A 26711-nucleotide genomic window follows, 5' to 3' on the forward strand; every position below is an offset into this window, starting at 1 on the left:
GGCTAGCCAAACTCCCTCCCCGATCCTAAAGGAAGAGCTCACGCCATGCCACTTCCTTCTAAATCTTTATTTTTTATTTTCTACATATAGAAAACAAAAGGAATGTTAAACAGTCATGTGAACACACTAGCAAGGAACCGTCATCCGTGACAGTGCACAAAATGCAGGGAAGGGCAACTTGTGCCATGGTCTGCTAACAGGCAGGAGATGTGCAGGTCCAGGAATAGCCTCTTTGCTCACATGGGAGTGCCCTATTGGAAGGTGGAACCATTCCAGCCCACATTAGCAGCATTCATGTCATAATAGTTGATGTAGACTCTGTTTAAAAAAAAAAAAAAAAAAAGTAGAAATGTTGACCATGACAAATGTTAGATGCTTAGTACATGAAAGCTATCCATTATTACCTATATAGGAAACCGGGGGGAGGGAGAGAAGGGGAAGGAATATCACTCCCCCTCCCACCCTCCAAGGGATGTGGTTTCACATTTCCATTTTTAATTTTTAGAAAAGCTAGCAAGATCTTTACCAGTAAATTTTGGCTTAAGCCCAGAAGCTGCACCACCCACCACCCATTCCCTTCTCCAATACTTTACCAAGCACTGGAAAGCTGGGTTTGCCAAGGCTCGCAGCCTCCAGCACACTGCCTTTTCTTTCTTGCATTTCCAAGCTCTTAGTTAAAAACACGTCATTTTAGTGACATGTCTGGAACTGCAGGAGAGATCAAAAGGTTTGAGCTCTTTTGAGAGCTGCAACCTTTTTCCAAAACCAAATGGACTCTCCTGGCTGCCTGCAGCTCCCTGCTTCTCCAGGCATAGGCAGCAGCAGCTTCCTCCTGCTGTTTGCCACTGAGCACAGCTGCTCTACTCCCTTGCTGGCTGACAGAACTACAGCTGTTTGCCAAGTGCCTGCATTCTTCTGGGTCCCCAATCTGCCCAAGGATCTCCCTTCATGCCCCCCAAAAAGGGGGGGGGGCACACTGAATATTATACATACGTTCATCATATTTCACCCTAACCCCTAAGGGTCAGATTATACTGCATTAGTCAGCCATTCGGGATTAGAATTAGTCTATTAGCCAAGTGGTTCTCAACCAGGGACCCGGAAAGCTCTTCCAGTGGGTACATCAACTCATCTAGATATTTGCCTAGTTTTACAATAGGCTACATAAAAAGCACTAGTGAAGTCAGTACAAACTAAAATTTCATATAGTCAATGATTTGTTTATACTGCTCTATATACACTATATGCTGAAATGTAAATTCAATATTTATATTTCAATTGATTTTACAATTATATGGTAAAAATAAGAGAGTAAGCTATTTTTCAGTAACAGTGTACTGTGACACTTTTGTATTTTTATGTCTAATTTTGTAAGCAAGTAGTTTTTAAGTGAGGTGAAACTTGAGGGTACACAAGACAAATCAGACTCCTGAAAGGGATACAGTAGTCTGGAAAGATTGAGAGCCAGCCTGAACCACATTAATCCAGAAAAAGCCAATTAATGGCACCAGCACACACCTTTCAGATTTTAGAACAGCTGTAACTCCCTACTCAGAATAGATTCAGTTCTTTAGTAAAAGGCTTGCATGATGAAGGACTTTTTCAGTTAGGAGTCTTATGAAAGAGCCATATTTGCAGTATTATACTGAAATAAAGCTGGAAAAAAAACACCCTCAGGTGTGCGTGGGAGGGAAAAACAACCCCTCAGGTGCGAAAAGCAATAACAGACAACCAGAGAGCATAATAAAGAATCCAAAAAAGTAATTTTAGATAAGCAGATAACTGGAATGTCACTCTGGTGCAGCCTTACCTGTCTGCAGGTATGTGCAGCTGTTTAGTGAGCAAGTCACACAGCAGCTTGGTATAGCTCTTGTTCTGCTGCCCTCCTATCTTGCCAATGCTGTGAAGGCTGCAAAGGGCACAAGGATCGGTGGAGCCCCCAAAGGACATAAGCTGATCAGCTGCAATGTGCACAGCTATGTACTGTGAAACAAATCAACAACCGGTGATCAGGTAATATTCCACGCTCTCCTGATGTGTATTTACTTGGAATCCAGAGAGCAGGCTTGTTTTCTGGAATTAGCTACTGCAAGCACAAATGGTGTTTAATCATACACATTTCTAAAGCATCCACTACAGTAGTATAGTACCTTAGTCAGACATGTAGTGATTTAGCTCCCCAGCTTATATTTTTTCCTTTTTTTAAATAATTCTGTAATTTTTTAAATAAAGACATCAACCACCTCCTGCAAAGGTGTGGTGATCCTTCTCATTGAGACTCATGCCTGCATCCAACTCGCTGTCTAGCCAGCTGATGTTTAGCCATTGGTGAGGGCTGTAATTGTTAGCTTCCACTCAAGTTGTAAGCAGGTGCACATCCCGGGGGCCATTGACCAGTCAGATTGCTCCCATAAATCTATAACATTTTAAGGCATCTGCGGTCTAGTAGATTTAGCACAGGACAGGGAGGCAGGAGGACTCTGTTCTCTTGCTTGCTCTGCCACCAATTCACTGGTGGTGTGTAAACTAACCTTTTTTGTTCACATTTCACACTGGTACAACTCCAGTAGTGTGACCGCAACTCATGCTGATGGAGAAAGACCATTGGCATTTTGGCCACCTCTCTCCTAACCCTGCTCAGGGGCCCATAAAGATGATTGGGTGATCAAAACACTAATGGGCTGTCTACTCTGATACTCCCAGAGCTTTAGCTCCCATTATAGTAGCACAAGTGGGAAATTTAAAAGATAATGCTAGCATTGATAATAGCCACTGTATGACCTTGGGCAAGCCAGTGGAGCCACATACCCACGCTTGTAAAGTGATTTGAGAGCTATAGGGACCAGGAGCCTCGATATGTGCTAGACAGTAGATAAACATTTTTTGTGACTGAATAGGATTTGAAACTGTATTTATTTTTAAGATGAATTTTCTGCAGCTACCTGGGGCTGTCACACTCTCTCTTACCCATTGCTGCCCTCTATGCCAGAAAGTTTTTCCAACCCACTGGGCCTCACTGCAGCCCAAATCAGCAAGGGAAAAAAGTGACCTCACATAGCATTAGTCTTCTGTACACATCATTCTTTAATAGCAAAGCCCCACTTTGATCCGGCTTTTGTGGACATCAATAGAGAAAAATACTTGTAGGGTGACCAGATGTCCCAATTTTATAGGGACAGTCCCAATATTTGGGGCTTTTTCTTATCAAGGTGCCAATTACCCCCCACTCCCAGCCCCGATTTTTCACACTTACTATCTGGTCACCCTAAATACTTGGTGAGAAGAGCTTGCCAGGTTAGTAAGAAACACAATATGTTTGCATGATGAATATTCCTAATCTATACACCCATTACAGTGAAGACCTACCTATTCTAACAGAACAGTTCCCTCCCACAAATACAACTACAGTAAACAGAGCTATCTCAAAAAGAAAAGGAGGACTTGTGGCACCTTAGAGACTAACCAATTTATTTGAGCATAAGCTTTCGTGAGCTACAGCTCTCTTCATCGGATGCATACTGTGGAAAGTATAGAAGATCTTTTTATAAACACCCATTTTTTCATGCTTTGTGTGTATAAAAAGATCTTCTATACTTTCCACAGTATGCATCCGATGAAGAGAGCTGTAGCTCACGAAAGCTTATGCTCAAATAAATTGGTTAGTCTCTAAGGTGCCACAAGTCCTCCTTTTCTTTTTGTGAATACAGACTAACACGGCTGTTACTCTGAGAGCTAGCTATCTCATTTGCTTTTCTACAAGCTAAGCATGCGAGAACCAACACCCTGGCCTTGCCCACGAGGGAGACGGGCCTCATTATGCAGTCTACATATTGGTCAGACGCACATTCAGTTATGCCATTGGCAGAGGAGGAGGAGAAGAACCCAACTCCCCCTCCCCCGGGCCATGCCAGCAAGCCTCCATGCGCTCACTCAGTCCTTCCACCCTGTCTCGTCGCACTCCCAGGCGACCGACTGACCTCAAAGCTGCCTGCAGCAGCAGCAACAATTAGAGGTCTCCCTTTTCCACGGAGACTCGTTACAAGAGACTCATTTCCGTTTCCTCTAGGCTAGAAAGGAAGCATCCAGGAGAACAGCACCAAGGATTCAGGCTAGCTACGACGTCCTTACGTTGTACAGTTTGCCCTGCCTGCCTGCAAGTTACCTACATGCCCAAGGGGGTGGGAGGAGGAGGAGGAGGGGGGGGGTTACCCCCCTGAACTCACCTGGGCAGGCTTGCCCGTAGCCTTTGCTAGCTGCTGGGTGATCTCCCCAGTCAGGCTCTCTGGCACTGCATCCTTGCTCACGTTGGTGTTAACAACAAACATGGGCATCTTGAATCCTTGCAAGGAACTTTCCCTTTCTGCTAAACCGTTAATCTCAGCCTATGGCTGCTTCCTGGGCGGCGGCTGCAAAATGGAGCTGAAGAGAAGAGAGCCTGCAGCAAGCCCCTCTCGCTGGGCTCTGAAATGCTGCTCATGTGATCTGTGCCGGACCAGATTCTTAAAGGGACCGCAGCACCCAAAAACTGGGGCTGCTGTCTGCAGATAATTTTGGCAACTAAACACTCAGTTAAAGCGTATTCCTGGTGCACCTACTGGGTTTAATGTGTTTATAGTTTCCCCTCTCCCCTAGATTCCCTACAGAGTTCTTCCCATTTCTTCCTTTGCTCAGTCATTTGCTTTACTCTATTAATTAATTAATTAATTAATTAATATTTATATTATGGCAACACCCAAAGGCTCTTGTAAGGATTGGATACCCCTTTGTGCAGGGCACTGTACGAACATAGGCCCCAATCCTGCAAACACTTATGCTTATGAATGGTCTCACTGATTTCAGTGGGACTATTCATCGTGGTAACATTAATCATTGGTATTTTTGCAGGATGGGGCCAAAGAAAAGACACAACTCCTACCCTGAAGATGAGCTTTTATTTGCAAATAAATGGCATCCCTCTGCATTTTTTGATATAAATGTGTATTTGGCTTTGTCTGGTTTCTTCGTGTCACATAATGCAAACCATGGTTTAGATCTGTGTTGCTGGCATAAATTAGTTCTTCAGTGCTTCTCCTTTGCTTTTCACTGTTAAATAGACAATGATCCATTTCTTTTCAGTGCTATGATTTCCATACCATGTTTTCTTGTTTGAACTGAATTATGCAGAAGTGGTCTATCTAATCCTGGCTCTTGAATGAAGTGGAGCTACTTCATATAGAGGCCAAAGGCTGCTTGAGTGATGAGCCCTCTGCTGGGCTGTGTGCTGTGATGTACATAGATTGCCCTGGACCTTGTGTAATCATTTACTTCAGCGCAAAGAGAGTGTAAAATGCTGCTAAATCAGAATGGTAGCGTTTTACCCCCAATTTGCACTGGTTAAATGACTCAAAATAGAGGGCAACAGAGAATCAGATTCATAACCTCCTCCAGCCTGGCCTACACACACACACACATCCACACACACATACAAGAACAATTGAAAAATTACTTGGTTCTTATATTTGTAGAAAACCAGCCAATATGTAAATAATGACACAACTGAGCATAGACACCGGCTAATGTACCTACAGTAATGGTCCAGAAAAACAGTATACAATAAATAATGAGATGGCAGGGTCTGGGTCAAGAACATGGGGAATGTTTTAAAATGTTTTAGTAATGCTATTTTTAAAAAGGACACACTGTCCCTATTATTCCCTGCAATTGCATAAATCATTCTCCCTCCCTGCTCCCTCACCTCCAGCGTGCTGAGGGATTGCAGGAATGAAAGGGTGTTGCTTCTGGGAATTCCTGCAATACAGGGGATCATGGCGCAGCGAGTGACTGCACCCCAGCCGTTCTCACATACCTTCCCTGGCCTGCCAACCCCAAAACTACAGAACCCCAGCCATCCTGCAGTTCTTGCATGGAGAGTATCTATGGTCTCTGGTGATGCTGTGGAAGTACTCTTCTTCACTTTGGCAGGTTTGGGGGGAGGTTTCCCCTACACAATGGAGGGCAATATTTGGCCCTCTATTTGGATCTCAGATAAAGGGCTTGCATGTTCACTAAAGCTGCCCATGTGCATGTGTAACCGACCTGGAGTGTATATATGTTACACATACACACAATTTTAATCATTCATTTTTGGATACACAGCATGCATTTTAAGATGTGACCTGAGCCTTTTATTCTTTCCTAAGCATCACTACACACAGTAGACCCTCAGAGTTATGAACACCAGAGTTACGAACTGACCAGCCAACCACACGCCTCATTTGGAATCAGAAGTACACAATCAGGCGGCAGCAGAAACAAAACAAACAAACAAAAAGCAAATCCAGTACAGTACTGTCAAATGTAAACTATTAAAAAAAAGGAAAAACAAGATTTTTCTTCTGCATCGTAAAGTTTCAAAGCTGTATGTCAATGTTCAGTTGTCAACTTTTGAAAGAACCACCATAACGTTTTTTTCAGAGCTACGAACATTTCAGAGTTACAAACAACCTCTATTCCTGAGATGTTTGTAAATCTGAGGTTCTACTGTATTTTATAATTAAAATAATAATAATAACGACCATCTTGGGAAGGAATGGGTCGAAGAAATAAAGATGCTGGGATCTCAGATGGTTTGAATTTGTACACATAAAAATGAATCAGGCTCAAAGCTCTCATGACGTGGGATGGCTGCTGTGGGCAGAGTGCACCCAGCGTTTTTTTTTAAAATGTAAGGCAGACAGTTGGGTCCAGATCCTCAAAAGGATTTGGGCGGCGAACTTCCATTCTAATCTTTATTGTCCTTGGACATTGCTCAATTGGTGAAAAGGGAGGGGAAACAGTTTGTCCATTTACGGTCTCTGCACATTGCAAATCCTAGGATCTGATATTGGCCTCTTGTAGCAGATATGACCATAGTTTCTAGTAAGTAGCTAACTGCCTTGCTACAACTATGTTTTTTGGTGTAAGTACAATTTTGGACACACTTTTGCTAATACAGATACAGGGAGGGTTTGTAGCGCAATCCTACTCTTCAGTTTAAGTGTGCAGAGTGATTCTAAGAAAGGGCAGTAAGGCCAAATCTAAAGGGAACTGGGAGCCATGTTATTCAGACTATTTTGGTAATACAATTTAAAATCAGTTCAAGCTAATTCTGTTTAAACTGTGTTAGACTGGCCAGCATGAACAGGACAAAAGCATGTCTAAATTTAGTTTAGAAGCTGTGTTCTAGCCCAGATTTCTACCTGAGCTAGAACACAGTTTCTAAATTCATTTTTCAACTTCTCCACACTGGCTGACTTGACTAAACTGTGTTTAAAGGAACACTCTTATATGAAAACATATTTTTAGGAAGCACATTTCCTTATGTATTGTCACAGGGTAGCTGGTCCCTTTAAGGGGAATCAGAGCTCAGTCTACATAGAACTGATGTCTTTAAGGAGAATGAGCCAATCTTGGCCCACCTGCCAATTAATTGCCTAGGTAGGTGGTTGGAAACTAATTTTTTTAATGAGCACCTGGAGCTGATAAATGGCTACTACAGTGCAGGTGAAGAATACTCCTACAGTGAGTAAAGCCTTATAAGGAAAGGAACTGCCTAGATAGCTGCAGGAAGCCTCGTTTGTGGGGTGCTATGGGCTGCATGCTATCAGGAGAAGAGCTGCAGAGGGTAGGATGGCCCTGGCTCCAGTGAAGGAATCAGTGTTGAGAGAATGCCTACTATGTAAAGAGTCTAGGGGTATGTCTACACTATGGAATAAGGTCGAATTTATAGAAGTCGGTTTTTTAGAAATCGGTTTTATATATTCGAGTGCATGTGTCCCCCCACAGAAAATGCTCTAAGTGCATTAAGGGCATTAACTCGGCGGAGTGCTTCCACAGTACCGAGGCTAGCGTCGACTTCCGGAGTGTTGCACTGTGGGTGGCTATCCCACAGTTCCCGCAGTCTCCGCCGCCCATTGGAATTCTGGGTTGAGATCCCAATGCCTGATGGGGCTAAAACATTGTCGCGGGTGGTTCTGGGTACATATCGTCAGGCCCCCTTTCCCTCCCTCCCTCTCTCCGTGAAAGGAAGGGCAGACAATCGTTTTGCGCCTTTTTTCCTGAGTTACCTGTGCAGATGCCATACCATGGCAAGCATGGAACCTGCTCAGGTAACCGTCACCGTATGACTCCTGGGTGCTGGCAGACGCGGTACAGCATTGCTACACAGTAGCAGCAAGCCATTGCCTTCTGGCAGCAGACGGTGCAATATGACTGGTAGCCGTCCTCGTCGTGTCCGAGGTGCTCCTGGCCACGTCGGCTGGGAGCGCCTGGGCAGACATGGGCGCAGGGACTAAATTTGGAGTGATTTGACCAAGTCATTCTCTTTAGTCCTGCAGTCAGTCCTATTGAACCGTCTTATGGTGAGCAGGCAGGCGATACGGATTGCTAGCAGTCATACTGTATCATCTTCTGCCGGGCAGGCAAGAAATGAGGATGGATAGCAGTCATATTGCACCATCTTCTGCCGGGCAGGCAAGAGATGAGGATGGCTAGCAGTCGTACTGTACCATCTTCTGCCGAGCAGCCATGAGATGTGGATGGCATGCAGTCCTTCTGCACCATCTGCTGCCAGCCAAAGATGTAAAAGATAGATGGAGTGGATCAAAACAAGAAATAGACCAGACTTGTTTTGCACTCATTTGCTTCCCCCCCTCCCCTGTCTAGGGGACTCATTCCTCTAGGTCACACTGCAGTCACTCACAGAGAAGGTGCAGCGAGGTAAATCTAGCCATGTATCAATCAGAGGCCAGGCTAACCTCCTTGTTCCAAGAAGAACAATAACTTAGGTGCACCATTTCTTATTGGAACCCTCCGTGAAGTCCTGCCTGAAATACTCCTTGATGTAAAGCCACCCGCTTTGTTGATTTTAGCTCCCTGAAGCCAACCCTGTAAGCCGTGTCCTCAGTCGCCCCTCCCTGCGTCAGAGCAACGGCAAACAATCGTGCATCTGAGTTGAGAGTGCTGTCCAGAGCGGTCACAATGGAGCACTCTGGGATATCTCCCAGAGGCCAATACTGTCGAATTATGTCCACAGTACCCCAAATTCGAGCCAGCAAGGCCGATTTAAGCGCTAATCCACTTGTCAGAGGTGGAGTAAGGAAATCGATTTTAAGAGCCCTTTAAGTCGAAATAAAGGGCTTCATCGTGTGGACGGGTGCAGGTTTACATCGATTTAATGCTGCTAAATTCAACCTAAAGTCCTAGTGTAGACCAGGGCTCTGTGTGGGAAAGGGTGCTATTTGATATGGGGTGGGGAGTTACTCGCTCTTTGACTTTTTCTAGGTCTCTGTGTTCCCTTATGTCTTCTACTTTTTGCTTGTCCTTCTCCCTGCCTGAAGACTTTGGATGTGGTCATTAGAAAGACAACCCTTCTTTCCCCCCCCCCCCAAATCTTTCTTAAATGATGTACCTGATGTGGGACTACCCTGAGACTGAGCTGGAGGCTACCTCCTAGGGAAGAAGATCTTTGTTGTGCAGTCTGTTAATATCTGAGAGCCTCAGAAGTGGGGGAGGGCTTGGTTGACATGTAAAAGCCTTGGCTAAACTTATTGTTAACTGAGTTGGGGGGAAAAACTCTGGTAGAGTATCCACAGTGCTGGAAGGATGTTCGTGTTGGAGGGAAGGGGGATGATGGCCTGTGCCTTTTATACATAATATAATTAATACTTTAGATCAAGACCTGAATCAGCTTAAATGACTGACTCATTACTTTTATACTGTTTACATCTGGTATTTTTCTTCATGAACATGGAAAGTAGACTAGCTGGGATGACTTGTTCGTAGTGCTGCAGACCTTGAAATACTGCCATGTTTGGAAGTTGGTGCTAAAGGGGGATGATTATTTGTTTAAAGAAAACTTCCACTGGAAAAGCTCTCATGATGGAACCCAATGTTTTGTGCTTGTTTAGGTAAAACCAGTCTTCAGCTTCTATACTGATGAATGTGAAACTTTAGATGGTTTCAGGCAGGAAACAAGTTTATTGGTGATAAATTCAATTTCCCAGCAACCCTCCACCACAGCTGACAAATATGTAGTTCTTTAAAGGCTAACTGGCTGCATGTTCAGTTAAACAAAGCTAGGAAGTCCATTTACAATCTGGTGACTGTGGTAATGTTGCACAAACATTGACCAACTTCCTTTGGCTTTATGTTTGTGGCTTAAAAAAACAAATGCCTACATTTTGGGCCAAATTGGACTAGTCAGGTTCTTTAAACTGAATTGACTGGTTTTTGGCCAACAGTAAATGGAGTTCTATGGCCCAGTCCTGTACTCCTTCCTCAGATAAAGCTACTGTTGAAGTCTGACTGTAAACTATACTTTTAAAATTGCCTTGAGAATTAAGTGCCTGGTGCAGGCTGGCTAAACTTTGGCTAGACTTCTGTTGCCATCTAATCAGGCATTAAGTGCTGTGCTTGCCTCTGTGGCTTTGTCTAGGCAATGAAAACTCAAATTTCCCTCTAACATTAGCAGCTTGTGTAGACAGGTTGCTGCTGACATTTAATAAGTCAACTAATCCTGCTCAGAGCAAGTCTAATGTACAATTAAGAAGCATCTCTCATACAGATCAATAGAAAGCGTGTCCATCTTCCCATGTCTCTGAAAAGTAATAAGACTCTCTGCACTTTTTCTAAGTCTCTACTTTTCTTTTACAGGTGTGGTGCAGAAGAATGTTAAAGCAGCAACAGGTAAGCATGCTAAGGAATCGTGATCCTTGAATTGGCACACACAATGCAGAAAGTATGACATGAGCACTAATCTCAAACTCGGTAAATGCTGGTCCACGAATAACCTGTTACTTTATGTAGGTGCCTTAAGCAAAGGTGGTACGGTTCCAGCCTACGTTGGCAGCACTCATATCAAAGTAGCTGATGTAGATTCTGAAAGAGAAGAGATGCTGAGAACAGAGCTCTGCAAACTGTGTTTCACTAGGTGAAACAAACACAGTGTCAAATATCCCTGTAATCCTGAAGCCTTCTCCAGATTTTACTATCTGAATTACATGTTCCTTAAACTGTCAAGCATCTGCAAAAGCTTAATGTAGTCTCCTTATCTTCCTGTCAATTTGTACATATTATTTCAACTTACCTTAAATTATTTATTCTTAAATAAATTGTCATGTCCAGTTTGGGCCTACGTAAAGGAAAAGCAACAGAAATGCTGCTTTTTTCTTTTGTAAAAATTCTGATGGGAACAGGTTGGTTTGTCTTTTTTTGAAAGAAAACATTCCTCTGCAGTTTGTTTGCATCCCAGATTCTGCATTGAAAATTCAAGTGCATGAGAACCTGAAAGTGAAATTAATAACTAGCAAGTGATACTGTGTAGTACAATGTTGCATTCTGGAAGACCAGATGTGAAAAGCAAACAGTAGTGGAAAGTTACTTATTTGTCAAACCTTTATTTTTAAAAAATATGGTTTCCAAACTGACAGGATTTTAACTTTTTTCTTCAGTTTCTGTTCTTGTAGTATCAATTTTGTTCTCTAGTAGTTAGTCAAGTTGTTATATCTAATCAGTTGGCCATGGTCACATACTAACTGAACCTGAGATGTTCAGCACCAGCATCTCCTACCATTTGTGCTGAAGGGGTTATCCCCTTCCTATTATGACAATTGGCAATACAGAGTTTAAATTTTGTTTTTTACTGTCTTCAAACAGGTTGTTCAAAAAAGTGTTAATGCAAAGAGCTATGTAATTTGGGGTTAGTAGTTTAAACAGATATGGAGACCCCAAATCAGGCACGCTGTAGTACAGGCTCACCTGTCTGCAGGTATTTTCAGATGTTTGTTCAGCAGGTCACACAGCAGCTTGGAATAGTCCTTGTTCTCCTGGTCTCCTATCTTGCCAATGCTGTAGAGAAAGCACGTGGCGCAGGGGTCTTTAGAGCCATGGAAGGACAGCAGCTGATCAGAGATCTGTAGTGTTAGATTGCTTTTCTTTGTGATTGTGGGGGAGATTTTCAAAGGCAAATTAACTGTCAATGGGATTTAGGCACTCAAGTGTATTGCAATACAAACTGCCATTATGTTTGTGCCTTGGAATTTTCCCCTTGTATACTCGCTCTTCACCCTAGCTTGTTGTTACTTGTATTGAATGCACCGAAGAAGGTGAGGAGTTGCTACCCCTTGCCCTGTAACCTCAAGTGCCTTGCTGCTGTGGTTCCTCTGCCTGGGTCACCCACCCTCAGCAACAAGGATGTACTTCTATATAGTGGGCAACCCTGGTCCAATGCTTTGGATCCTGGTGCCTGCCTGCAATCTCTCAGACTACCACTGGCTTCTACCAGCCTTGGTTAACAACTGGTATGGTGATTCCACACACTCATAGCCCTGAATTTTCCCAAAAACCTGTTTTGATTGTTCCAGGACTGGATATATCAGAGGGATATTAAGGTTTGCTGCCCTTTTAAGGAGTCAGTATCCAATAGCTAGCTACTTTAACTGGAGTTACCAAACTGTTCAGTTTAAATATCACACTTTTTTGATTAAAAACAAAATGAGTTTCATCACACAGATATGACTTTAAATGAATTCAAATGAGTTAGAAATGGTTACCTGCAAATAAAAGTGAAACCACCCATCTAAAATGTAATCTAGCAAGTTTTGGTTCAAGGCTTTAAGATGGCCTTACTCACCCCCAGTTTTCCATTAAGAGGGGGACTGACTCTTCCTTGGTCAGGATCTTGCCCAGATGCCCAAGGGGTTTAGGTGAAATAACTTGGGGTTCTCTATAGTCTAAGGAATCCTCGAAGTGGATTATTCTGAAGGGTTTCCTGCTCCTCCCCTCCCCCTGCAAGTAAAGCTCATTTGAACTGTGAGGTAGGTGACAGAGCATGGAGCTTCCTTCACCACCAGAGTTCTCATTTCCCCCACTTGATGACAGGAAACAAAATAACTTGTCAGCAATCTCCTCCCTCTGCTATCTTGAGGGCCCTGTTTACTAATTATATGTAAATTGAGGTAAAATTACTTTGGTTAGGATAGGCTTGTTTTAACAGCTTTTGCCTACCTCGGCAGGGCTGTCTGGTTTTGACCATATGTTAATGACATCATACGGGGGACTTTATTACTTTACATAAATATTGCTACATCTATTTCACCATGATATTAGTGACAAGTAAATCTAGTTTTCAAATGATTCCTCACAAAGTGTACTTTGTACAAAGGTTACAATAGTGTGTAGGGTGTGACTACATGGGGTGCTTATGATGTTGCACTCCCTATGTTTATGGAAATATGCTTATGAGTGAATGTAATGTAACTCAAATATGCTTTATACAAAAGGTCTCTTGTAAGATATCCTTACAAAGCTTAGCTACTGAGTGTGTTCATCCTATTTGTATGTATCATTCTTGTATCTAAAACTAGAAATATGAAGTATCACTCTGAGGTCCTATTGTAATCATGCAAAGTGTGGGCCATTAATGGTTTAGAATCTTGATGGCTCCCAGTGACTAGTACAATTGGTTGTAAATGGCTCTGTTTATCTGCAATCCTTCCTGCATTAGTTCCTGTGAGTCAGACCAGGAAGAATGGAGGCTAGGATCTCACAGTATGTCTGACCATGTCACCTGGTACTGGAATCCATCTTAAACCTGGTGCTTCCCCATTTAGAAGGAGGGGTGGGGACCCAGAGAGACAAGATTCCCACCTTTTGCCAAAGCTATAAAAGGAGGTGGAACAGAACAAAGGAGGATGCCAGTCATGAGAAATCCCCTAGTTACCACCTGAGCTGGAACTAACGGACTGTACCAGGGGAAAGGATTGGGCCCAGACTAGGAAGGAGTCTAGTCTGCGAAAGAAGCTTATTGGAACATCTGAGGGTGAGATTAACTGTATTCTGTTTCTTAATGTATTAGGCTTAGACTTGCTAAGTGTTTTTTTGCTTGGTAACTTATTTTGTTCTGTCATTACTTGAAACCACTTAAATCCTACTTTTTATACTTAACAAAGGTGATTTTTATTAACCCAGAGTAAGTGATTGATACCTGGGGGAGCAAACAGCTGTGTATCTCTGTTATAGAGGGTGGACCATTTGAGTTTCTGTATAAAGCCTATACAGGGTTAACTGATTTATTTGGGATTTGGATCCCATTGGGAGCTGGGTGTCTGGGTGCTGGAGACAGGAGTACTTGCTCAGCTGTTTTCAGTTAAGTCTGCAGCTTTGGGGGTGTGGTTCCGACCTGGGTCTGTGTTGCAGCAGGCTAGTGTGTCTGGCTCAACAAGACAGGGTTCTGGAGTCCTAAGCTGGCAAAAAAAAAAAAAAAAAAGGCTTAGAGGTAATTTCAGCACATCAGGTGACAGTCCCACGGATGTCTCTGTGCCCAAACCCATCACAGTGCTTTTGGACACACTTGTGCCATACAAAACTTCTAAAGATAGTGCTGCTAATCACCCAACTAGACAGTTATTAATAAGCCAGGGATGCTTCTAGCATGTAGCATTTGGGCTGGGTGATGCTACCTTCATTACTCCCTCTATTGTAGAACTGTTTTCTTAGAAAGTACGACACTAAGATTGTGGGGTGCATTGCAGCAGCTGTTGTCCTTGTGAGTATTAAGTTATAGGAGGTAGCATAGTTCCCTTGCTCTCCTGCCCCACATATGGGGCATCTCTTCCTCTGCACCCACATAACTCTGCCTAAAGAATATACAACTTGGTGGGGTGGATTTTGATTACATGTAAGAATAATCAGGATTAGTTTCCTAATAGAGGGAAATGGGTGGCACTAAACTTGGCCATTTGTTGCCTCCAAGGAGCAGGTGTCCATTAGACCAGCCATGAAAATAACCCCTTGGTAAAAAGAATTGGGGAAGGAGGGAGAGTGCCAGTTATTTACACACACGCCGATTATAGCATCAGTATAGTGGGAGGTTTGTAAGGGGGAATTAGCCAAAATGATCTTAAGTGTTTAAATATAAAAAGGAGCTGAGCGGCTACAAACCCAATGAGCAGCCATCCCTTGTGCACATGTGAGATGCTATTGGAGAACTATTGTCAAACGGGGGTGCTTAGAGAGGCAGGCCAACAATGCTTATATTAGCACTTAAATTCACACTTTCATTTTACTCAGATGACAGTCACTCCTGTGCAGAGAGGCAACACAAAGCTAGTGTACCACTTAAGCCCTCAGAATAGGGTTTAAATCCTATTTAAGTGGTATGGAGGCATGTCTGCCATCTACAGTGGGATGAATTTCAGGAGGGATTTTCAAAAATGCTTTGTGTTGGTTGTCAACTTTGCTCCCATTGAACTTAATGGGAGCAGTGCCAGACCAATACTAAGTACCTCTGAAAATCCCACCTGGAAACTTGAACACTGAAGTGTGGGCTGTGGATGTCACTTGTGAAAAGGACTCCTGGAGCATTAGGGTGCTGATAACCCTCTCTCAAGAGACATGGAAATCCCTGTGTCAAGGCCTCCATTTTATTCTTAAACTTTGCCTCTGAAACACAGAGGGCACAGACTCCCTTCTCATTTCGCCCCCCCCCCCCCATGATGTCAACAGCAGCAGACTATGAAGTGAAGCATGTGGAATGATAGGGTTAATTGATTTACACCCTCCCCTACTAAAATAAAATTAGTGCACATCACTTCAGACTAGAATACACCATTCTAAAGACTTTGCTGCTGGGGGAAGCTGCAAAATGTTGTGACATACACACATTGGAACTGTTCTCAAGAAGTCACTAAGGGCTAGATTTCAAAAGGCATTTGGGTACCTAATAATGCAGTTAGGCATTTAATGTGATTTTTCTAAAGTGTCTAGGGCCCAGATCCACAAACGTATTTTGGTCTCTAACCTGCATTGAAATCCATGGAATTTCAGTGCATAAGTAAGTTTGAAGCTCTGGGTGTAGGTGCCTACTTCTATGTCCCCTGACCTGCAGTCTATTTCTGCGTCAAATTCAAATACCTCATCTTGCCTTTAAAGATGCTGCTCCTGCCTACATCTCAACCCTTGTTTCTGCCATTATGTGGGGAATTGGATTGCTATCCTGAAAAGCTTCTGCAAGTGCATCATTCACTTAACAGGCACAGAGAGCTAAAACTTTGTTGTTCTTATAAAATAAAGATGCTCATTAAAAAGAGTAAGGAAACAGTAAGAGTTCAGTTACATATGTTCCTTATTTCCTATTTTTTATACACTCAAACTCCCACTCATTTGCTTTTAAAATCAGCACATAGAGGAATTGACCTGAGAATATTTATCCGCTTTACACACTTGTCTTTTTTGATTCTGCAATCAAACTGATAAAACTGCTAAGGAAGGGAAGATGCCCAGAATTTATCTTTTGGCTGTAAAATTGAAAGCTTAATTATGGCCAATTCTATGCCAACTTTGTTAATTTTTTCATTTCTGATCATAATACCAGAAACATCAAGGTTGTTTCTCTAGCATGTCTGTGCAAGAACAATAGCTCCCCATGAGCAAAGAGTTAACAGGTGATCTTTCCCTATCCCCTTGCACAGGAGCTCAATAGAAGTGTGGCTGCTTGGGAGACTGGGGAGTAAAAGGTCAGGAGGGTGATCAAGTTCCATGCACAGGGCTCCTGGGGTAGCTTGAAACTCAGCCTGGAAGTTGTTCTGTTTTGTAATTTAACTTTTTTTTTTTCTTATGAATATCTCATGAGGTAGAGAGTCTGACTGACTGCATGTTGTTCAACTGAGTCATTCTGCCAATTCATAGTAGCGGAGTCAATAGTATGCCCTGACACTATTGACTTGAAAGGATGTCTCCCCACCCCATAAATTAATTTATTAAAATTTAGTAGACAAAGAACCACTGCATAAATAAAAATCTGGTGCAATCTTCTTTCCAACATATTTTACAGAAAAAAGTTCTTAAATTTTGAAACAGATGGGGGGTGTTTCAAGATTTTAAAAGTCCTGCAACTGATTTAAAGGACAAAAAGTTCTAATGGTGAAAAAATACATGCATTATAATTAAAGAAATGCAATTAAATTGTTCTGTTTCCTCAGTCTCTTTGTAATTAGAGTTCATGCTTGAAGTATCACAACCAGTCAATTACTGTGCACAAAAATAAGAATAGAGAAAGTACACAACTATTCAAAGCTTAAGAGAACTAGACACCGTGCAGGTTTTCAGGACACAACCTGAATGAGTATCTCATATACAATTAATATCAGCAATCACATTGCAAGTTTTAAGGATACAAATTCTCATTCTATTTAATGGACTTCTAGCTAGAGTGGTGAGAAAGAGAATCTGCAGAGAAAACATTACAAGAGTGACCATGCTGTGTGCTCTGGTTTAAGCAGTAGGAATGGAGAAGAAAAGACTGGCTTTAGTGGTGATAAAGGGAAAGTGGCAGGACTTACCAAAAGCCTGAATGTGGAAGAAAGATAGGAGAACTTGAAAATTATACTGACGTCATGACCACAGGAGATGGAGAGAAAAGTGTTCTCAATTGTAAGAGAAAAGGACAAGGTCTGGGAGGAAAATATAGGTAGTCTGGGATATAGTGAGCAAATTCCCAGTGTAATGTCATTGCCTTGCCTGGCTTTACACCTGGCATGAATTTGGCTCATTGAATGGACTCAACTGTGCCTATCAGAGAGTGAAGTTAATATAGTATTTCCAACGGTACTGTGGTAGCAAGACATGAGGTTGGCTTGTTCAACTGATTTTGAAAAGAACTGATTCTTAGAAAGGAAGGCGAGACTAGTGGAAAATGAGCTACAGGTAGGAATTAGTCCATCACAGCAGAAGGTCCCACACCTGGTGACGATAGGTAATCTAATCATCATTACAAAAGTAGTGTTAGAATGCTCAATTTCAATGACTAGTCTCAAAATCCCGGTCAAGAACATCTCAAACACACTACTACAATAGGTGGTGTAGCATTATCTAACCCTAATTATACCGACAGCATTCCAAGGGAATCCTTTCTTCTATTGTTTGAAGATAGCTTCCTAGAATGGAATAGCAAATCCAGTTTTCTAAAATGCTCCTCTGCTAATGAGAAGGTGGTACAGTACTGGACCAAGCTGTGTGGTGGTCATGAAAGCTGCTGCTGCTTTAGGGACTGGAGAGGGTAGAGCATGTTTTAAAATTGTATTCAATAAAGATTAAATTTATGGAAATGTTTTAGACCTTTCACTTGCATACTAATAGGGAGGATAGTGCCACCAACTAGTTTGGAGTGATGAATACAGTCTACTCGGACCTGAAAAAGTTGAGAATGTCACCAACCAATTTTGTAGCCATTTCTTTAAATTCAATAAACAGGCAACTTTTGCCTTGCTTTTCATATAAACTTCTCTAACTGTCTTTCAGTCAACATCTGCTGCAATTCCCAGCAGCTTTTTGGTGTTAGTGAAGAAAACAGATCCTTGCAAAAGCTCTTGGGAGCAATAGCTGTTTAAAAGTGCTGTTTTAGTACCTTGATGTTGGTACTGCAGTCATGGATCTTTGTCAGCTAAAAAGTCCCCTTTGGTTTGGTAATGAGGCAAGCAGAGTGTAGTTTGGTACTGGGTACTCCCATCACTTCTAATAGGACATAACCAGAAAGCTTGTAATGGGACACACTATGCTCTTTTTTTTTTTTACCTTCATTAAAACTCAAACAATGATTGCCTTTGATGACTTGTACTTACTATCTAGCAGGTCAGCTTTGGTCAGAGGTAGCAAGAATGTAGATGCTAGTGTCTCCTTTTTTCTGTTACTGCTTGATGGTGCTTCCAAAGAAGTTGTGTTTATGCAAGAATCTTGCATAATTACCAAGGGTTTGGCGGATTCTCCATCCCTGGCAGTTTTAAAATCAAGGTTGGATTTCTTTTTTTAAAAAGAGATGCCCTAGTTGGAAAGGAATTATTTTGGGAAAGTTCTAGCACTTTGGTTATATGGGAGGTCATACTAGATCAGAGGTGGGCAAACTGTGGCCCGCAGGACCATCCTGCCCGGCCCCTGAGCTCCTGGCCCAGGAGGCTGTCCCCCCCCCCCCACTTCCCCACAGCCACGCCACCGCACGGCACAATGCTCTGGGCGGTGGGGCTGCAGATCCCGGCCTGACCCGGTGCTCTGTGCTGCATGGCACGGCTGCCTGTCCTGGTGCAGCCGCGCTGCCAGCCAGCGGTGCTCCAGGCAGCGCGGTAACAGGGAGCAGGGCGGGTTGGATAGAGGGCAGGAGAGTTCGGGGGGATGGTCAGGGCCGTGGATAGGGGTCGGGGTGGTCAGAGGGCTGGGAACGGGTGTTGAATGGGGGCAGTCAGGGGCATGGGGCAGTCAGGGAGAAGGGGTGGTTGGATGTGGCAGGGGTCCCGGGGAGGGGGGCCCAGGGACAGTCAGCGGACCAAGAGCAGGGGCAGGGATCCGGGGGGGAGGGGGGGGTTGGATGGGGCAGGAGTCCCGGTGGGGGCTGTCAGGGGGCAAGGAGTGGGGGGATTGGATAGGGGGTGGGGGCCGGGCTATGCTGGGCTGTTTGGGGAGGCACAGCCTCCCCTAACCGGCCCTCCATACAATTTCAGAAACCTGATGAGGCCCTCAGGCCAAAAAGTTTGCCCGCCCCTGCACTAGATAATCAGAGTGGTCCCTTCTGGCCTTGCAGTCTTAAGAATCTATGCAAAGCAGAAGCTTGATGGACTGTGTTATTTGATACTAATAACAATGGTTAAAAACTTGAGCAGGTCAGATAAACAGACATATCTGAATAATTGAGACATTGCCCAACTTCACAGCAAATATTATTTACCATGAATTCAAACATCTGTAGTAAAAACGTACACAGCACTGATTCTAACCATAAAACTTCCAATCAGGTGCTGTAAGCATGTACTTCACCTCTATTCCTCTCCCCTGCAGCGGCTACCTGTGCTTCAACCATCAGTCCTTACCCAACCAATTGTGTGGAAATGCAAGAGAATCCGTATAACCCTGACCTCGGATTCCTAAACACTGCTGCTTCACATGGAAGCACCTAAGGCGGAGGTTGGCAGTACTGCATTGTACAGCAGGCAGTTCCTTTTCCACATTGAAAATAGTTTGGTTTTTCTAAGTATTCAGTATAAAGAAGAGCTGCTTCTGGAAAGAGGAGCATGTTTATACATAAAGCAGTTTTGCATTACTATTTCAGTCGTAAGGAGAGTGGTCACTTTAGATAAGCTATTACCAGCAGGAGAGTGGGTTTGTGGGGGCGGGGGTGAGAAAACCTGGATTTGTGCTGGAAATGGCCCAACTTGATCATCATACACATTGTAAGGAGAGTGATCACTTTAGATAAGCGATTGCCAGCAGGAGAGTGGGGTGGGGGGAGGTATTTTTTCATGCTTTGTATGTATAAAAGATCTTCTACACTTTCCACAGTATGCATCCGATGAAGTGAGCTGTAGCTCACGAAAGCTTATGCTCAAATAAATTGGTTAGTCTCTAAGGTGCCACAAGTACTCCTTTTCTAGTTGTGTTTGAATAACACTTCTTCTCCCTCACCATCCAGTTTCTGCTTCCATCTGCCTTCATACCACATTTGTGATCCGAGTAGGTGGCTATGGAAAGCCACGTCTCAGTATGAGGCCCTGGCTGAGATATTAAAGTTGGTGGTTCTTTAAACGTGACCTCCCATGTAGAGCAGTGCAAACTCTACCAGAGACTTGGGTCCTGAAACTCAGGCTGGCTTCTTTCTTTCTTGTACATTAATCACCAGAAATAAAGATACTAGAGGCCATGGTTTAGTACCTCATTGACACCTCTGCAAAATCCATCACCTTTTAGTGTGGTTGCACATGAGAAATGGAAATCAGAATATGAAGGCAATAGGGTTGCACTTGTGTAATTGAGTTGCAACATTTGACTTGAAGTATCTTAGTGCTGGGATGTGTGAGAAGGAGAGCTCAGTTTGACTTGAAGTCCAAGTTGAGTTTGCTGGGCTGTTAGTTGGAAAAATGACTGAACTTAGGAAATCTCACATGGAGTCACACACACTGAGTATTAGCCCCATGATTCCATTGTTACAAAGTCACTTTTCAGGGAAAAGCTAAACTTTAATCCGAAAGCTGACATTTAACATGGTTTAATTGCCTATTTATATTTAGATCATATTTCTTGTTTCCCCATCTTTTTTTGACATTACTGAAATCAGCATCTTACCCCTCTTCCAAATCAGGACATTATTCAAGTAGGTGTTTTATATTGCTTTTTCAGTTGACATTTACATGCTAGTTCTTAGTCCCAAACTAAATTTTCTTTAATTCTTAGTCTCAAACTAAATCCGTTTGTGTTATAAAAATGTGAAAAGGATGTTTGCATGTTCTAAGAAACATTAGATGCTGTTTTTCCTGCTCAGTTAACTGAAAAATGGTTTCTCTTTAAAACTTTAGATTTGCCATGGACTTAATCCTAGAAAGTGGAGAAATGCTTCTGAAAATATTGGCTTAAATCTAGCCCTGATGTACAACAGGTTCAGCTCCATGTTTGCACCCACTTACACCACAACTGATTTTGGTCTTTTTGGTTTAGAAATAATAGATGTGTTTTGAAAATATTGCTGGAAAAGTCACATTCAGAAAGCACATTGATACATTCAGAAAATTGCAGTGAGTATGCACCTGGAACTTCACACAGTGGACTGTCAGATGTGAATAATTCTTATCAAGCCAAGATGAGAATCTAGCCCATGGAAACATATTACATTTATTTCAATTGTCATCCTATACACATGGAAAGATTCACATAAAGACACTGGGCCAAATCCAGAATTAGTAGGGATAATTCTGTTGACTTCAACAGTGGCATATAAGTTGATTTGATTTACACATTGGAGTCCATTTATTTGAATTTGCAGACAGTCAATTTTTGTTGATTAAAAACAAATTCAATGCAAAATTTCAGGTCAGTGCAACATAATGGTTGAGCATTTAATGCCAAAAGATCAGGAAAGTTCATGGCAGAATTGGGACTACAAACCAGATCTCAGGACTTCATATGCAGTATGTATATTGGTTGTAGAAAAACCACATTAAAAGGGAACTTGAACACAAAGTCAGGAAGTTGTTATGGTTTCCACATCAAGTGAATTATTCTCTTTTCTTATGAGTCATCTTAAATGTTATACACAGGCTGTTCAGGCCTGGAATTATTTTAGGGGTGTGTGTGTGTTTGCACACGCAAATAGAAGGTTCTAAATACAGTTAAATTTTTCAGGAATTCAGTGAAGTAACAATAGATGTATTTCCAGGTGTTCTTTTCTGGATTAAGACCCTAGCATATACTATATTGTGCCTAGATTATAAATACAGTAATTATTTGAACCTTTTCTGCTTACCTGTGCAGGTTTACCCAATGCTTTTGGTAGTTGATGGGTGAGCTCTTCTATCAAGCAATTTGGCACTTTATTCTTGCTCACATTTGTGTTAATAATGAATTTAGGCATCTTTTGATTACAAGAGAGCCTTTTTCTAGCCTTTGTTAAAATCCTCACTGAAACTACTACTCCCTGTGCTGTTTCACAGTATACCTGTTATACTGCTCGCTCTCCTATAAAAAGCCCCACAAATGCATAATAATTAATTAGGATCTCCTGATAGTCAGCAGTTCCTGCCCCACCACCCACTCAGGCTCACCTGTTGGGGTTAGTAGAGAGGAAGGAGGCTGGCTAAGCCACCTGCTGGCCTTAATGTTAATGCAAGTAGGAACTGTAAATATATTACAGTGGGGAAAATGTGTATTTTTCACTCATAACAAACAAAAACAGATTTTGTTTAATGTTTAAACAATAATTCATTTTTGGATACAGGCCAATCATGAAAAATATTTAAAAAGTGAATGTTTCAGAAAGTTACAAGTATATAAGAATAGGGGGTTATAATGAGAACTGTTTTGCAATGTTAAGTATAACAACAAATGTAGAAACTTTCCATAACTGTGTGTTCTGGGAGCACTTTACATGGAATAGAATACGAGAAAATAGCAAATGCTCCTTATGTTATGTGGGCCTGGCCTAAAGTCAGTGGAAAGACTCCTATTAACATCAATGGATTTTAAATCAGGTTTTATAACTTCCTCTTTCACCAGTACTACATTTGCGAAGCTTAAAGAATAGGACTAGTCTCTGAGTTCTTGTTCTTCATGCTGTATGCTACAAGTGGTCCCACTGTAGTCAACAGGATGAGAAATCAATGTGAATACTCATAGTGTAAGGTACTACACAGCACTGTATGGGTGGAAAAATTGGGCCAGTGTGACTTTTGTCCCTAACAAGGGTTGCTGTCCACTTGAATGTTCACCAGTAAGGTTATTGAGGGGGATAGGGTATGTGGGCAGGAGGGCATTTGAGGTGAAGTGTGTGTGGTTAGGATACAAGGCAGGTTTTGGGGTCCCAATAGGAGAAAAATTGAATTAATTATTTTCTGAGGAGAAATAATAAGAGTAATGGTGGATCTAGGCCCCTGTAACCCCTCTGGGCACAAAGGGCCCCCCATTGCCTTCAGTCAGGGCATAGGGCCTGGAAAAGCCAGCTGTGTGGGGGGGGAGGGGGGGGAAGCATACAGCTCTAGTTTCTCCTTATCCCACAGTTTCCTGACTGCTGGCACCCAAAAGGTTCCTCCTACAAGACCAGTGGTGCTTGGTGCCTGCTGGGAGTCTTTGTGTTGGAGATCAGGAAATTGGCATGGTCTGCAGAAAGCTGGGAGGAGACTGTCTGAAAGGGGGTGGTGTTAGGGCTGCTGTTCTTGGAGCTCCTGTGTGTTCTGCACTAGCAGAGAGTGTAGCTTGTGGATTCAGCAGCCTGTGACGTTGCTCATAACGAAAGACCACAGGCTCGGTTTGGTGGCGAAGGCTCAGCCAGGTTTGTTTTCGACAAGGCACAGTCCTAGTGCCCGGCTCAGTGGTTACAGGGTATTAACACATGTATGCCTGCAACAAGGTATTAGCTCACTCAACATGATATCATCCCCTAGGCCAATACAAAGATGCCCCTCCGTCCACTCTCCTTTCATATATTGATACAAACAAGTTATGTATTCCATTCCATATGTTAGCTACCCTCTTTGTATCTGCTAGTTCAATCCTCATCTATTATCCTGTCATTTCTTTCTTATTTTACTAGGGATCTGTGTGTTCCTGTACTCTCTAGGAATTTGTTGATGTGGTTACTTGAGAGTTCAGGGTGCAGTGTACCATCCATTCAGGTCAGGAATGTGCTTACTGGGGTAGCTGATACCTAGTGTGTTAGTATTCTGCCAAGGCCTACTTTGGTTCATACTTTTAGCTATCCCTAGGGCTCCAGCAAGGCCTACATTGGGGACCCTAGGCTGAGGCAAGGGAAAGAGGACTGGGATGGGGAGGGGACAGAATGCAGCACTGGTGAACAGTCAAGCTGCTTCCTGAGGGGAGGCAATTAGTGATCTCCTTCCTGGACTGAGGCTCCGCTTTGGGAGGAAAAACCCCCACCATGGTCCACCTGGCAAGAGAGTGACTCTCCTGTTGTGCCATTTTTAACTGAGCCAGAGAGAGACATCCCTCCAGGCCGCCTGGCCTGTGGCAAAGGAAAAGGTGGGATTAAGGAAGCACCAGTGAAATGTCGAACTGTCACCTGAGGGGTGGTCATTAATTCCTCCTCCCACTCCTGGGATGAAGGACCTGCTTGTGGAAAGAGACCCTGCTCTCCTCCTTCCACCATGGGCTGTCTAGAACTGAGCTAGACAACCGCCCCCACCCCCCCTGCACTTCCAGGCTGCTGGGACTGAGGGGAGGGAAATGGTGGGGGGGAAAGGTAGCATGAGAAAAATCAATGACTTTCCATCTCATCTGGAGCAGCTAGTGACCTCTCCCAGAGCAGAGAAGTGCTGCCCCCCACAAGGGTGCCCTCCAAGTCACCACTGGTGAGCAGGGCCCCCCACATCTCAATATCCCCTCAGTCTCTTCTCTGCTATTAATTGTGAGAAGATCCCTTACCTAGTCACACCTGAGGCGTTGGGGCCTAGTTGGGTGGCTGAGGGGACAGTGAGAAGATCGCCCTCTCCTGTCCTCTCTGAGGAGCCAGATCCCCTGAGAGACAGCGTTACAGGGCCCAGTCCTGAGCACACTGCCTTATCTTCAGGGATGCTGCAAGATGCCATGAGGCTGGATCAGATAGCTGGAGAGACTCTCACAATTGGGTTACATTTCAGGTAAGTGACCTGCTCAGTGGGGGGGTGGGCCTATGCCCCAGGTGGCAGTGGATTGCCTGAAGTGTTCCAGGAGCCATTCCGTATCAGGGTAGTCAGTCTCATGGGGCATTCCCAGTCTTCAGAATAATAGAAATTTCAAGTAAATGTATACCAGAATCTCTCTACCAATAGCTCTGTATATACCTGGCTATGTGAGTTGTGATCTTTTCACCTGTCACAAGTTAAGCATAATTCGGGAGACTCTTTGGAGGTCTAAGGAACACTTAGATGCTGTGGAAAGTAGTACTGACGGTTCAGTAAGAGGCACTTTGCTCTCTGAACTGGAACTGAACCAATCCTCCAGGTTGTAACTTCAGAGTAACTGCATAGTACCTACCTAAATGACCCCAGCAATTTTAGTTGGATATGTTATTCCTCAATTCCTCTCCTAAAGTGTTCCTTTGTGTTCTCAGACTAGGAAGAAAAAGATGTTGGAGGGACTACTTCAAAGATAGCCTTTATCACAAATGTTGTTGTCTGATAAGCGAATACAGTTCTCGTATAGTTTGTATGCCCATACCTAATTAGCTGTATCCATTCATCCTGAAGTGTAATAGATTGTTGCTGGCACCCAGTGCCAGAGGCGAACAACAGCAGGGGTTCGTTACCCGGTATGCGTCACTCAATAATCACAACGGGGTGGAGAAGCAGAAAAGTTTATTTGCAGCTGCAAACAAGGTACAGGGAGAATAGAATCTCAAATCCTGCACACCAAGTAGGAAGTTACACAGGCTTTTATACATCCTTTCTTCAGCATACTTATCCAATAGCAAGCTGCCCTAAGTATCCATATAGCCAGCCAATCCAGTTACCAGCTAGTTCCCTTGTTCTCTGTACCATCTGTTAAACCATACATAAAGCTGCTTTATTCAGCATTGTTCTTCCATATCTGCCCTGTTTGGCCTTGTTTAGTTTCAGGCAGTCTGACTCTGCAACATATTGTTGCAGATCCTCAGCATAACTGCTGCGAGTGCCTCCAGGCCGGGGGGCCAAAGACACTTGGGCCTAGTATACATAACTGCTGCGAGTGCCTTCAGGTGAGGGGGGGGGGGCCAAGGTACTTGGGCCTAGTGTGAGGGGGCTTCATCGACACTCGTGGTCTTCCATCCCCTCGAGTTACCTAGTGGCCATGCCCAGTGTCCCCAACAAGATGATGCAATTGGCTGCTTATGTTGGAGCCACAAGAGAATTTGTCAAAGTAATGGGCTGGGTTGGTGTTATTTACAAGGATGTACGTGGGAGGCCACTTTTCATTTTCAAATGAAAATAAATGAACCTAGCATTTTTAAGGGTAGATCTGCAGCTTGTCTAATAGTCAGAGCACACAACGAACTTTGTCCAAGTCAGGTTTTTGGATGACTTGGGCTGCTGCACGATAAGGTTTTCCTATTCTGAGAATTGCTGTGGTTTATTGCAGGTCATATCAGAGGTGGCTGCATTTCAGTGGTGGATGGGAATGAGTATGTGTGTAACTCTTTAAAATCCTTTGAGTTGAAAGGCATAATACAAATGTACTATTACTACAATTAAGGG

The 26711-nt window shown here is 43.2% G+C and overlaps 2 protein-coding genes across 2 annotated transcripts; both read right to left on the bottom strand.

The window, feature by feature from the left end:
• Positions 1-52: 52 nt before the first annotated feature.
• LOC140898504 (macrophage migration inhibitory factor) lies at positions 53-4473 on the bottom strand. Its single transcript, XM_073312333.1, has 3 exons — positions 4224-4473; positions 1811-1983; positions 53-318 (listed from the first exon to the last, which is right to left on the bottom strand). Exons 1-3 carry the CDS (start codon positions 4329-4331, stop codon positions 252-254), a joined length of 348 nt encoding a protein of 115 aa, XP_073168434.1. The 5' UTR covers positions 4332-4473; the 3' UTR covers positions 53-251.
• A 6356-nt stretch (positions 4474-10829) lies between these two features.
• On the bottom strand, positions 10830-22402 carry LOC140898868 (macrophage migration inhibitory factor-like). Its single transcript, XM_073313394.1, has 3 exons — positions 22295-22402; positions 11776-11951; positions 10830-10896 (listed from the first exon to the last, which is right to left on the bottom strand). Exons 1-3 carry the CDS (start codon positions 22400-22402, stop codon positions 10830-10832), a joined length of 351 nt encoding a protein of 116 aa, XP_073169495.1.
• Positions 22403-26711: the final 4309 nt, after the last annotated feature.

This window comes from Lepidochelys kempii, chromosome 15, assembly GCF_965140265.1.
Source record: "Lepidochelys kempii isolate rLepKem1 chromosome 15, rLepKem1.hap2, whole genome shotgun sequence".
NCBI lineage: Eukaryota > Metazoa > Chordata > Testudines > Cheloniidae > Lepidochelys > Lepidochelys kempii.